Source organism: Lepidochelys kempii, chromosome 16, assembly GCF_965140285.1.
Source record: "Lepidochelys kempii isolate rLepKem1 chromosome 16, rLepKem1.hap1, whole genome shotgun sequence".
Lineage (NCBI taxonomy): Eukaryota > Metazoa > Chordata > Testudines > Cheloniidae > Lepidochelys > Lepidochelys kempii.
This window is the reverse complement of record NC_136395.1, coordinates 29,057,571-29,071,470: the sequence shown is the minus strand read 5'-3', so window position 1 is coordinate 29,071,470 and position 13,900 is coordinate 29,057,571. Positions and strand designations below refer to the sequence as shown.

At 44.0% G+C, this 13,900-nt stretch overlaps 2 protein-coding genes across 25 annotated transcripts in view; one reads left to right on the top strand and one right to left on the bottom strand.

Moving 5' to 3' along the window:
* Positions 1–13,900, bottom strand: part of RALGPS1 (Ral GEF with PH domain and SH3 binding motif 1) — a 400,445-nt gene that overhangs the window by 2,724 nt on the left and 383,821 nt on the right. For 23 of the 24 annotated variants that reach the window (XM_073315016.2, XM_073315015.2, XM_078849159.1 and 20 more), the window contains 4 exons: positions 4,485–4,590; positions 2,705–2,797; positions 2,392–2,497; positions 388–479 (listed from right to left, as the gene is read on the bottom strand). In XM_073315016.2, coding sequence (XP_073171117.2) covers positions 388–479; positions 2,392–2,497; positions 2,705–2,797; positions 4,485–4,590 — 397 coding nt within the window. Of the gene's footprint in view, positions 1–387; positions 480–2,391; positions 2,498–2,704; positions 2,798–4,484; positions 4,591–13,900 lie in introns of those variants that run through there. The other variant, XR_012155323.2, reaches the window with a different exon arrangement.
* On the top strand, positions 8,933–13,769 carry LOC140899439 (uncharacterized). The gene is made up of 3 exons (XM_073315039.1): positions 8,933–9,010; positions 11,119–11,192; positions 11,594–13,769. Exon 3 carries the CDS (start codon positions 11,729–11,731, stop codon positions 12,536–12,538), a length of 810 nt encoding a protein of 269 aa, XP_073171140.1. The 5' UTR covers positions 8,933–9,010; positions 11,119–11,192; positions 11,594–11,728; the 3' UTR covers positions 12,539–13,769.

Sequence of the window (13,900 nt, the reverse complement as noted above, 5' to 3'; positions counted from 1 at the left end):
CATTTATTGCCAAGTGCCAACAATGCAATCAGTCCCTTAAACAGACTCTGTGTGAGGCTGACTCTGCAAGCTAGTAACAGGACATTGTACCATAACTTGGGAGAGAAAAACATGATACAGTAAGGGGCACTGAGACTTATGGCTAGAGCCGCACAAATTCACCATTACCAGATTTTTTGTGGATATCCTAGAATTTGAAATCTTGCCTTCCACACCTGTTATAAAACTTTGGTCAATATGAAAAATGGGTTGTATAAATATACCCTGATGAGCTTGTCTGTGTATAATCGAGGTGCCCATAGAGGCTAGAAAGTGGCATCCTCTATGTAGGGGTTTCCTGGAATGTAAGGGAGAAACTGGTTGGAAAAGACATTTTCATGGCCTTACCTGAGGCCTGTTGCTTTTGCATGCATCATCCAAATGCTTGTGCCACAGTATTGCGTGAAACCTTGACCCAGTCTGAAACTTGTAAATATTGCCTACAAAATTAAAAAAAATCAGGATCCCTGAGGTTTTGACAGACACTTGGCTTTGCTACATTATTATCGCTTAGTGTAGAAGCCAAGAGCATAAAGTAAATAGGAAAATTAATTTGGTCCTCAAATACCCAAACTGCTCCTACCACACACAGCAGGCTCTGGCAGGGAGGATAGGCTATAGGGAATATGTGCCCAGCACCCCCCAGGTAGGGGGTGGAAGATAGTGTGCATATTCAATAGACCTGAGGGTAGCACATGGGAGTAAAATTAAGCTGTCACAGAACCAAAGACAGTAAGACCAATCTGGGCATCCACTCCAACCTCCTTCGTTTTATACTTTGCTTCATTCCCACTAGCATTTATATACCTCACCCCTGAATCGTTTTCATGGATGCACTATTGTTTGCAAATTTAGCTTTTCCAGCATCCCCTTGTTGGTCTCTTTCATTCCTCAGGTCAGCATTGCCTTCCCTGAATTTTCTTTTGAAGTCAGACTTACATTGTATTCATTGTATTCTACAGGAGAGAGATGCAGCATGTGCAGCTCATGTTCATCACTGCTTCTCATTGAAATAAGGAAAGATGTGAAATGTTAGGGGAACTTCAAGGTTTTCTGTAGAGACCCTCATGATGCACATTGATGCTAGGACCTTTTTGAACATTTGAAGTGTCTGCTGAGTGATGATGGTTAAAAATCTAAGTAAATGGTTTTATAAATACTTTGATGTTTGGAGAAGCCTCATAAATCAGCACTTATAGTGAAGCTGACTATCTAGGGATTACAGGGCTATTTAAAGGACATAGTGACCTTGAGAAAGCCATTTGGAAAAAAGAACCAACCACCATAGGGTACATCTACACTGGACTAAAAGATATGCAGCACGTCCCGGGCTGGCCCAGGTCAGTCTGGCTGCAGGGCTAAAACTTGCGGTGTAGATGTTCAGACTTGGGCTGGAACCTGGGCTCTGGGACCCTCCAAGGCTGAGCCCCAATGTCTACACTGCAATTCAACAGCCACATAGCCATGCGTGGCGGGTGGAGCCCCCCTTTGGGGAGGCTAGCTCCAGCCCTGCCCCTTCCCCCCCTCATGGCCCCAAGACCACCCCCCTTCAGCCAGAGGAGCCCCAAGACCACCCCCCTGCGGTGGGAGGAGCCCTAAGACACCCCCACCCAGAGGAGTCCCCAGACCTCCCCTCAGCTGGAGGAGCTCCGAGCCAGCCGAAGCCCCGAGACCCTCCCCCCACACTGGTGGCTGGAGCTCCAAGACCCTCCCTGGGCTGGAGGAGCCCTGAGTGGGCCAAAGCCTCGAGCTCAGCTGCAGCCACGCTGCATCTCCCCTCCCCAGACCCCAAGCCACCAGGAGAAAAGCATGTGTCTGTCTTCTCCGGAAGAAGCTTTTGCTATGCCCCACGCAGGTTCCTGGGCAGCTGAGGAGGCGGTAGCACATGCATAATAAATCAAAAACTTCTCCCCAAAACCCTGAAAATGGGGTTCTGGTGGCCACGGCAGCACCAGGGGAGGTTGAGCCTCCCCTGGCCTATTATAACCCGCTGCCCATGCCCATAGCCCGAGTCCTGCAAGCCTGAATCAGCTGACCTGGGCCAGCTGCAGGTGCTTAACTGCAGGGTAGACATATCTATAGAGAACAGGGAATGCAAGTGACCTCACACTAATCCCAAGAGTTCCTGGAAAACTCACAAAATGCACTCCCCCAATCATTTGGCAAGATGCACTTAGGCCTCTTGCAGGACCCCACAAACATGGGCTTTTTGCAGATGCATGAATCTCTCTCACTGTACCCTATTTTGAAAATCTGGTTCCTTAACTTTCTGAGCATGTGATATTGCAAATAATGTAAACTTAACATATTAAATGCTATTACCCCATTCCCTAGGTATAATGTAGCATCTACCTTTATCAGGGTTATTTAGCTGAAAAATATCAGGATGTTCAGGATCATCAGGCAGTGCCACCATCCAGCCCACAATAGAGACTTTTTTACCAGCAGTAGATTTATACTAGAAGAGACAGACAGATCAGTTACAATTAGCAGTAGCATGATAATGCACTGGGTTGACTTCTAACCATGAAAACAGAGCAGACAAATGTGCTAGCTAGGAGTGACCATATTCACTTTTTGAATGCACATTGCCAGTCCTGCTCATGAGGATGATACATCTAAAGAATGGTTTGCTTTCTAGAACAAATTAATATACTTTGCTTACGTGTTTTCTTTCTGTGCCCCTTAATGATTTTGCTCCGAAGTAGAGAAGAGTTGACCCTGAAAGTGTAACCCAATATCTAGTCCATGAGGAGAGCTGAATAAGAAAAAAGAAAATAGGTAAAAATATGGTGTATTAATTTCCGATACTCTGAAAACGAATTAACAACTAAGTATTAGAATTATCTGTTTAAAGTAAGGAAGCTAATAGGAGGAGGGAGCTGGGGCCAAATTCTCAGCTGGTGTAAATCAGTATAGCTCCCTAGGCTCTGGTTGCTGTCTATGAGAATGCAAGATACAGCAAAGAAAATCCACATTATCCTAATGTCTCCTCTAGAAATCTCAGGGCGGTTCATTTCAGTGCAGAGCATTGTACTGCCCTCTGCTGGGCATATCTTATACCTGCCTCTGACATTTGGTCAACATAATTGATTATAAGTAATTTTTCAGAATTTTTGGCTAATCAAAAAGTCAGAAAAAAATTTGTTTCAGGTCGAAAGAAATGTTTTGGTTTGATTTTAGGGATTTTTATCTGTTTTTTAAGTAAAAACAAAGGAAATGAAGACCTAGATTCACAAGGAAACCTGGGCACCGTTCACAAAATTGAGGAGGAAGTTGTGGTCTTACTCATTCTCTCCTGTTGAAACTGTTCCACTTTGTACAAATAATTAAAAAGTAATTGGTGCAAGGACTAGAACCAGGGTGACACCCCCCCATTCCCTGACGAGTGCCCTAATCACTAGGCTATAGAGTCACTCTCACTCACTGTATTTATACAAAGTGGAACACCTTCAACAAAAGAGATTGATATCAGAGCCCACCCCAGAATAGCCAATAGGTTGGTCCTGCTCTGGAGCAGGGACTTGAACCCTGGTCTCCCATATCCAAGGTGAATTTCCTAATTACTGGGGAACTGGTATAAGGGATGCACCACCAACCCGTCCTCTTTCTTCCCCACCACCCTTTCATGAATCTAGCCAAAAAAATCAAAACATCTTGTTCTGGGAGTGTTGAAATAAATCATTTGGACATTTTCAATTTTTTTCATCTATTGAAAAAATGTGCTGAAATTGATGCAAATTCACAAAATATTTTGGTTGATCTGAATCTACATTTTTTGTTTAAATTAAGTTTCAGCCACATAATTTTGCACAGCTCTAATTACAAGGTTATTTCCACAGTTCTTCAAATCTCTTAAGACTAAACCATGAAGCTCCAAATAAAAAGTTGTAAGAGGATCAAAGGTAAACCATGGGATTTCCATTGCATCATTTTCTCCCTTCCCAAAGAGGGCCTGAGACGGAGGCTGGGGGAATCCTGTGAATCTATGGCATGATGCTTGTGCAGAGAGCTGGTTCTCTGCAATACTACCTGCGTCTCCTGAAGAGCCATTCAGACTTTGTGTCCTGCTTGCAACAGAACACAAAGCCCTCCCACTGATGTGAGGGGGATCTGAATGTGAGGAGAGGGATCCCACAGAAATAGATGCTGACAGGCCTTTACAGAAGCTGATGCTACATAGAGTTCCTCTTCTGATCCCACCTCTGTGGTGTCCCTTACAAACACACAGGGAAAGAACTGATGCAGAGCAGATGCTGGGAGAAAAGGAAACATTTTTTGTCTTATGTTTTAATAGAAAGTGATTCTGAAGCAAAACATTGTTCTGTTTCCTGGAACAGAATTAACTGCCCTGCCCTGTTCGGCTTTGCACTTCAGTCTGAAGCTAACAATGTAAACAATAACAGCCATTATCAAATTAGGATCACAGTAAAGGTCCAACTTACTGTAGGTTTTCTGCCTTCCTTTAGTAATGTCTTCCTTCTTAAAGGCCCTTCCATGGTAATGACTCCTGTTGAACTCCCTAATGTGCAGTTGCAGGCCCCTGTTGGGCTGAAGTGACAAACACTATCATATTTAGGTGAGCAGACAAACAGGAACAAATAATGCTCTTAATAAAATTTATTCTTCATAGAGGTTTTCCATGCAGTGTTTGCTATTGCATATATAGAGAATCATCGAAACTTGGCTCTGTAGTGTGTATGTTTCAGATACCTAAACAAAATAACCAGGTTATCTGAAAAATTCTAGTAGATTTCAGGAAACTGGAGAAATGTAGTGCTCCATGTTATACTGAGTTATGTTTGATTTACATAGTGGTAAGCCTAGAAATAATTACCTTTATTCCAGAAAACCAGGACCCATGGTAGTTCTCTTACTGTGCATAGTTTCTAATTACAACACATACGCAACCTATATATGTTTATATGACAGAAAGTGAAGAATAAATTATCCAATTGAAACTACGGGAGGAATATCTGATGGAAATAATGTACTTTCAGAAATCAGAACTAAATCAGGCCACCAGGACATGCCTTCACTTTTGCAGAATGTATCAAGGCATCTTTAAGAACCCAAATAGCTCGTGCCTCTGTTTTAAGAAAAAATATATTTTACCATAGGTGTAAAGCAGCCATGGTGTCTGTGAACATTCAAAATAGATTAGTGACATGTTTGAAACTGTTTGTATTAAAAAAGCCAAACTATAGGATTAAGCATGTTAAAAATCTTCCTGCAGATGATCTGTCACTGGAAAATTTGACCACACTACATGCACAGTTCTACTCTGCGTAACTGTTAAGCAAACTGAAAAAGCAGTGACCACGAAGATACCCACTGCTGCCTTCTTCACATTACAATCAATTGACATTTATAATTGTTTGAATATGCTTATCACTTATTATTATGTAATGTGTTGACAGAGTTCTTGGTGCTTCAAAAAATAGTGAAAGACACTGTTCCCCCAAAGCTTACAGTCTATGATGGATTTGTATGTAGATTACACACAATTTACATATCTAAAGTCCATACCTAGATTTGCCAGTAACAACTACAAGATGATTTTTAACCGGAGACAGAAGATTTTGCTTTGTGATACCCCCATAACAGGCAAATCACATGAATTTTCTCATCTATTTAAAAAAAGTTTTATTTTGTCATTATTAACATAAATAAACTTTCCATACAAGTATTAACAACTCCTATTCATAACCTGTATTTGCTACCTTTAAAAGTCCTGTGTTTAGTCAACTTCTTATTATTGATGTATTTATTTTGTTCAGATTCCAAAAATGGTAACCATACATAATATAAAATTTACTTGAGCCTGACATAAGGCTGTCCATCATTTTTTTCATTGAAAGGATTTCCCATAATTTATTTCTCTTTGCCTCTAATGATGGGGTATCTATCTTTTTCCAAAAATGAGCTATCACACAGCTGACTGCAAGCAGTAATTGTGTTATCAACGAGCCCTACACCAAGTTAGTAACCTCTTTTAAAATGTAACCTAATAGACTCATTATGGGTTTTGTGGGTGGCCTCACTTCAGTTATCTTGAAAATTCCTTTTGTTATTTTGTCCAAAAATACTATTATCTTAGGGCATTCACAGCATATATACAGAAAGGTCCTTATTTCTCTCCATCCTTTATATATATTATACTTCACTTAAATGGTATGAGGTACAACTGATAACATATTTTGCAGTAACCTTCCTTAATGGCTACCCAAATAGATGAGATTTTGGCCTTCCTCTATATATTTTCCCATTGCCCCAAAGTGACATCTGTTTTTAGATTATTTTCCTATTTTCCCATAAAGATTATCTTATCTTTTAGAACCATCAGTAAATTGTTATATCATGAAAAAAAGATCAGGCCCTTTGAGGTGGCCTTTACCATAATTAATATTTCTAGCCTCATTAATGGTCACCTGCAACTTGGGCTTCCTACATGGGATTTGATATGATGCTTTACTAGCAAATAAACCAGCATGGGTATGTTAATAATCCTCATTAGTTCTTTGATGGTATTAATTTCCATAATTTTATCATTACAGAATAACTGGCTGTTACTTGTATATCCTTTTTCCTTCCATACATTATATGTGTTGGATTAGATAACCTTAGTTGAAATTCTGGATCATTTTTCATGTGCTTAACTTTGCGACCACAATGATGTTCTTTTAACATAGGGTTTGTTCGTGTGTGTGTGTGTGTATAATTTCCTAGGTTTTTGAAAAAACAAATGGGAGAAAACAGAAATTCCATCATATCGACACCACATTGTTCATCAGTGTAGTTGGAACATTTAGATCCACAACACAGACCTGTGCTGCTTGAGCTTAGTGAGTAACTAATAGCAATAATAGATCATCATCCTCTATGTGAGCCAGAGAGGCATGGGACGCTTTCCCAGTGTGTTTCACAGACATTTGCTGACAGAAGAATGGTGAGACTCAGGAATCTTGGGTTCCAGTTCCGGTTCTGGAAGGGAGTGCATTCTAGTGGCCACAGTCTCTTCTGTCTGTTCCTTCCAAACTTGACCCCCTTCTGCCTCGTCCCCTCCAACCTGTCCCTGCCCTGGTCCTGTTTCTTACCCACCCATGTCTCTTTGTTCTGGTTCCAGTCCCAGTCTCCACTCCTCAGGCTTCTCATCCCAGTCCCTTTGCCCAGCCAGTCCTAATCTTCTCCTCTAGGCTCACTGTCCAAGTCCCAGTCACTTCTGTTGCCTCCACAGAACCAGTCCTAGTTCTCCACTCCTGGCTCCTCATCCAGTTTCCCCCCTGCCTCACTGATTCCCAGTCCTATCCTCTTTGTCCAATCTCAGTATCCTTCAAGCTCCCTGACCCAGCTCCCCTCCCTGGCTCCGGGTCCCAGTCTGTTTGCCTAACCAGTCCCTGTTCTTCCCCTGCATCTCAGCCCTGGTCAGAGCTATCCCCTGGTCTCGTTCTTCCTCACACTAGTTCCCAGTCTCAGTCTCTTTGTTCATCCAGTCCCAATCTCCCTCATTCCCCCAACTTCTCCTCCAATCTCAGCATTTCCCCCCATCCAGCCAACTGACTCCCAGGTCCCCCTCCTCCCAGTTTTCCTTACCAGATACAAATCTCCTTTCCTGGTTCCCAGCCTCAGTCTCCCTGCCAGCTGGTCCCGGTCCCACTCCCAGTTTCTTTCTCCAGCACTCCAGTCCCAGTCTCACTAGATTCCTTGTCCCAATCTACTCCTTTCCATCTCCCCGGTCTGGCTTTTGTCTCCTCTGCATTCAAAGCACTACTCAATGGACCATATACTCCACTGTCTTGCAAAATAGTTTTAAAACAGGATTTGATACCAGTGTATACCCACTTTGCACAGGTGCAACTAGCAACACAAGATGGCAGACAGTGAAGAATTAAGCCTGGTGCATCCAAAAGTGACTCCTAAATGTTGTGGATTGCTCCTAGAGGTTAGGCAATAGCACTGACTATTGGAAATATGTTTGATGCTGGGGAAGAGGTCAGTGGATGAATAGAATGCTTTGCTCCCACGGCTTAAAAATCAGAATAAATATTGAGGACAAAACATTCCAGAAGTTCGAGGGAAAACACATAATTTGGAGTTTCATCCTAGTGCGATGCAGAAATAATTCAGGAGTCTGGAAAAATACAAAGTCTGGAATTGTGGCAACATAAAAGCCCCACAATAGCTCATGGCAATGACCTCAGAAATCAAAAGGCATTAATGAAAGCATATTGACTAATGGCGTGAGAGAAGAGAAACTAAGTAATAGTGCAAAATTACTTAAAGCATAATGTTGAAAATATTGAGTTCCTTTTGTCACACAATGAGATGGAATTCCTGGAATTCCATGGCTACATAAGAAACTCAGATATTCAGTAGGGACATTCTTTTTACAGAAGGGTGGGTAGGAGATGGTCTGTTAGGAATTTGCTGCCTCTAGTATCTATCTAGTATTTTGTGATCATAACACTGAAATTTCAATACCCAAAAATATACCCAGGCCAATGCTGTTTACTGGAAGTATATCAATCATATACTGCTTAATGCACACAAGTAAAAGGTTATGTATGTGATATGGCATTTATTGCACAATCTCATTCATTTATGAACAAGCACCCTTTTGTCTATAATCAATAATATGATTATGAATATAAATACATGTTGATGAAAACAATACATCTATAAGTAGCACCTACACAGGACTCTGGCCTTGGTCCAAGTGAACTACTTGTGGTTACACAGAGTCATGCTGACTTTGCGGATGCAAGCCAGAGATCAGCTGCTGTTTTGCCTTTTTTTTTTTTTTTAAATATTCTGGATTGTGTTCTTAATAATTTTTCAGGGTGCCTATGGGATAGGTGGTTTTCTGTTCTATGTTTAATTTAAATATATCAAATACATTTACATAGAAAGAAATCTAAAGTACATGGAAACTTTCTGCTGGATATTTACAGATATTTCTCTGGTGTTGCAGGTAAAGTAATTGATTTCTTTGTGTTGCTTTGTTAAAATTTGTACTCAAAACAGGGAAATGCAAAATTGATCAGAAAGGATCTCATTTCTGCACAGATTTCCTTTTTTAGCAGCCTTCTATTTCCTCTCAATGGGGTGATATAATGGTGCAGGAACTGGAGCAATGAGGTTAGGGGGGTTGGGGGGGGAGGCTGGTAAACTTTTTGGCCTGAGGGCCACATCTGGGTATGGAAATTGTATGGCAGGCCATGAATGCTCACAAAATTGGGGGTTGGGGTGTGGAAGGGGGTGAGGGCTCTGGGGTGGAGCCAGAAATGAGGAATTCAGGGTGGGGGAGGGGGGTCCAGGCTGGGGGTTGGGGTGTGGGTTGCGGGTGAGGGCTCCAGCTGGCAGTGCAGGCTCTGGGGTGCAGGAGGGTGGGAGGGGGATCAGGGCTGGGACGGGGGTTGGGGTACAGGCTCCAGGCGGTGCTTACCTCAAGCAGCTCCCAGAAGCAACGGCATGTCCCCTCTGCAGCTCCTACACGGAGGCGCAGCCAGGCGGCTCTGTGTGCTGCCCCGTCCACAGGTGCTGCCCCTGCAGCTCTCATCGGCTATGGTTCTTGGCCAATGGGAGCTGCGGGAGCGGCGCTTGGGGCAGGGGCAGCGTGCAGAGCTCCCTGGCTTCCCCTACGCATAGGAGCCAGAGGGGGGATATGTTGCTGCTTCCAGGAGCTGTGTGAGTCACGGCACACGCGGAGTGGGGCAAGCCCTTGACCACTCTCCTTGGCAGGAGCTCGAGGGCCAGATTAAAACGTCTGAAGGGCCGGATGCGGCCCCTGGGCCTTAGTTTGCACACCCCTGGGGAAGAGTCTAGTTGCTGTTCTCATTTAACATCCTTTCCTCCTCTGTGACTAGGGCCCTATCCTCATCAAGGGCTATCTTTTATTTCTATTATAAAGCTTCTAAGAATGTTTCACCAATTGAATGATCTGAGAGGCTCAATGCTTATTTGGAAAAATTAAGCTGTCTTGTGTGGGACAAACAAACAAGTGTTCCAAGAAACACACATACATTAAGTGTATTTTCACAAAGAAAGAAAATGTACCTGATAATGCCTCATAAAGTCAACTGAACAACGTGCATTACAGCATCAAAGAATCCAAGAAATCAGAAGTGATAACCCCCCAGCAGCAATCTAGTTCAGACCCTGGCCAATGCAGGGAATGTATTTTCAAAAGCAGGAATTATTTAGGAGATATAAGTGGGTATAACTAGAAGTAATGGAATAAAAGAAAGAAAAGGAAAATTTAGAATGCAAAGTCTTCTTGGCAAGAGGACTGGCTTGACACCAGAACTCTCTCTTCTTTAGGTATGACAAAAAAACCTGCCCCCCCATCACTGTAGTATCTGAGAGTTTCTGAAAGGAAGTGGGGGAAGCCCCCAATAAAGCAAGACTGGCCAAAGCACTCATATACCATTGTAATGGAATGATAGAAAGAAATTATGAGAAGATGTACTGTAGTGAACAGTCCTTCCCTACTCCTTGGGGGATGGACTAGAAGTGATTTATTAGTTCTTTTATACCTCTGACTCCTATTAATTAGTCTGTGGTTTTCAGAAGCAGATACCTCAAACATACGTGTACAAGCCCCAACATATTTTCTAAAAGCAGCTATATTAATAGTTGTCTCCAGTGGTCTCTGTAATGGCAATCAGAGATCATTTCTGCCTGTATTTAAGCATTAAAACACTGTATGCCATGGGTTATGCCTTGGGGCAGTTAAGAGATGGTGATCCTGAGATCGCTCGGGGCATTTCTAAAACAGGTCATCACCACTTTCCTCATTTTGTATTTTAATCTTGAGCCACAGGATCAACACAATCCCCTCTGCTACCTGCCTGCAGTTACAGAGGGTTGTCAAGATTTTACTAGTCCAGCTCAGGTGGCTGTAGTCAGATTTACATATTATATCAACAATTCCATTTCCTGCTATCAGGGAACTTTTCAGCCAAACTTAGGGAGTTTCATGTTAAAACTTTGAGTACAGGTGAGGTTCACATGTAATCGATGATTCTCATGGCTACAACTTTGAGCAAATCTGTATTTTGTCTCTCCTTCGCCTATAAGTCAGCAGCGAACCAGCTGAGCGGCGGCGAACAGCAGAGCAGCTAACAGCAGGAGTTTGCCCGGGATCTGTGTTGGTGAGTATCTGAGTGTGTGTTTGTTGTGAGGATCTGAATGTTGTATCTGAGTGTTTGTTGTGAGGACAGTTTGACCGTGTGTTTGATTGGTTGGTTGAAAAGGGCGGGAATTGGGAGTGCTTTGTTTCAAGTGAGCCTGACTGTATCAAAAGCCAGTCGGCAGCGAACCAGCTGAGCGGCGGGGAACCAGCTGAGCCGCGGTGAACAGCAGAGCAGCTAACAGCAGGAGTTTGCCTGGGAGTTCGCCTGGGGAGAGCCCACTGAGGCTTACATCTTGCCGGCTACTCTGAGTCGTTACTGCATCTCCTGAGGAAGTTCATAGAAGGAAGGTAATATGGATGGGGGGGTGTTCAGCTGTTGTGACCTGCACTGGATGTGCCATGTTTGTCTTTCTTCCACAGGACAGAAGCGACTTTGTCTGTACAAAGTGCAAGCTGGTCTCCATATTGGAAGAGAAGGTTCAAGGTCTGGAGAAACAGGTATCGACCCTGCGTTGCATAAGAGAAACTGAAGATTTCCTGGACAGATGTCAGGATATGCTTCTACGGGCACAAAGTTCTGAAGATTCACAGCAGGCTGCACAGCAGGGACAGGGGGCTGGTGAAGAAATTTGGCATCATGTGACCTCCAGAAGAAGAAAGGGGAACGTCCATGTACCAGCAACGCAGATACAGGTAAGTAACCGTTTTCGTGTTCTCTCCACAGGTACTAATGCGGAGGGTGGACCAGATGATACGTCTGAGGGAAGGGAGCAGAAGGAGACTCCGCCAGTTGGAAGGCATGAGATGCACTGTCCTAGGGTTGGGGGTTCCATGACCACCGCTCCCAAGAGAAGGAGGCGGGTGGTGGTGGTCGGGGACTCTCTCCTCAGGGGGACTGAGTCATCTATCTGCCGCCCCGACCAGGAAAACCGAGAAGTCTGCTGCTTGCCAGGAGCTAAGATTCGCGATGTGACGGAGAGACTGCCGAGACTCATCAAGCCCTCGGATCGCGACTCCTTCCTGCTTCTCCACATGGGCACCAATGATACTGCCAAGAATGACCTTGAGCAGATCACTGCAGACTACGTGGCTCTGGGAAAAAGGATAAAGGAGTTTGAGACGCAAGTGGTCTTCTCGTCCATCCTCCCCGTGGAAGGAAAAGGCCTCGGTAGAGATCTTCGAATCGTGGAAGTCAACGAATGGCTACGCAGGTGGTGTTGGAGAGAAGGCTTTGGATTCTTTGACCATGGGATGGTGTTCCAAGAAGGAGGAGTGCTAGGCAGAGACAGGCTCCACCTAACAAATAGAGGGAAGAGCAGCTTCGCGAGCAAGCTGGCTAGCCTAGTGAGGAGGGCTTTAAACTAGGTTCACTGGGGGAAGGAGACCAAAGCCCTGAAGTAAGTGGGGAAGTGGGATACCGGGAGGAAGCACGAGCAGGAGCGTGTGAGAGGGGAGGGCTCCTGCCTCATACTGAGAAAGAGGGGTGATCAGCGGGTTATCTCAAGTGCCTATACACAAATGCACAAAGCCTGGGAAACAAGCAGGGAGAACTGGAAGTCCTGGCAAAGTCAAGGAATTATGATGTTATTGGAATAACAGAGACTTGGTGGGATAACTCACATGACTGGAGTACTGTCATGGACGTATATAAGCTGTTCTGGAAGGACAGGCAGGGCAGAAAAGGTTGGGGAGTTGCACTGTATGTAAGGGAGCAGTATGACTGCTCAGAGCTCAAGTATGAAACTGCAGAAAAACCTGAGAGTCCCTGGATTAAGTTTAGAAGTGTGAGCACCAAGGGTAATGTAGTGATGGGAGTCTGTTATAGACCATTGGACCAGGGGGATGAGGTGGATGAGGCTTTCTTCCGGCAACTCGCAGAAGCTACTAGATCGCACGTCCTGGTTCTCATGGGAGACTTCAATCACCCTGATATCTGCTGGGAGAGCAATACAGTGGTGCACAGGCAATCCAGGAAGTTTTTGGAAAATGTAGGGGACAATTTCCTGGTGCAAGTGCTGGAGGAACCAACTAGGGACAGAGCTCTTCTTGACCTGCTGCTCACAAACTGGGAAGAATTAGTAGGGGAAGCAAAAGTGGATGGGAACCTGGGAGGCAGTGACCATGAAATGGTCGAGTTCAGGATCCTGACACAAGGAGAAAAGGAAAGCAGCAGAATACGGACCCTGGACTTCAGAAAAGCAGACTTTGACTCCCTCAGGGAACTGATGCGCAAGATCCCCTGGGAGAATAACATGAGGGGGAAAGGAGTCCAGGGAAGCTGGCTGCATTTTAAAGAATCCTTATTGAGGTTACAGGGACAAACCATCCCAATGTGTAGAAAGAATAGTAAATATGGCAGGCGACCAGCTTGGCTTAACAGTGAAATCCTTGCTGATCTTAAACACAAAAAAGAAGCTTACAAGAAGTGGAAGATTGGACAAATGACCAGGGATGAGTATAAAAATATTGCTTGGGCATGCAGGAGTGAAATCAGGAAGGCCAAATCACATCTGGAGTTGCAGCTAGCAAGAAATGTTAAGAGTAACAAGAAGGGTTTCTTCAGGTATGTTGGCAACAAGAAGAAAGTCAAGGAAAGTGTGGGCCCCTTACTGAATGAGGGAGGCAACCTAGTGACAGAGGATGTGGAAAAAGCTAATGTACTCAATGCTTTTTTTGCCTCTGTCTTCACGAACAAGGTCAGCTCCCAGACTACTGCACTGGGCAGCA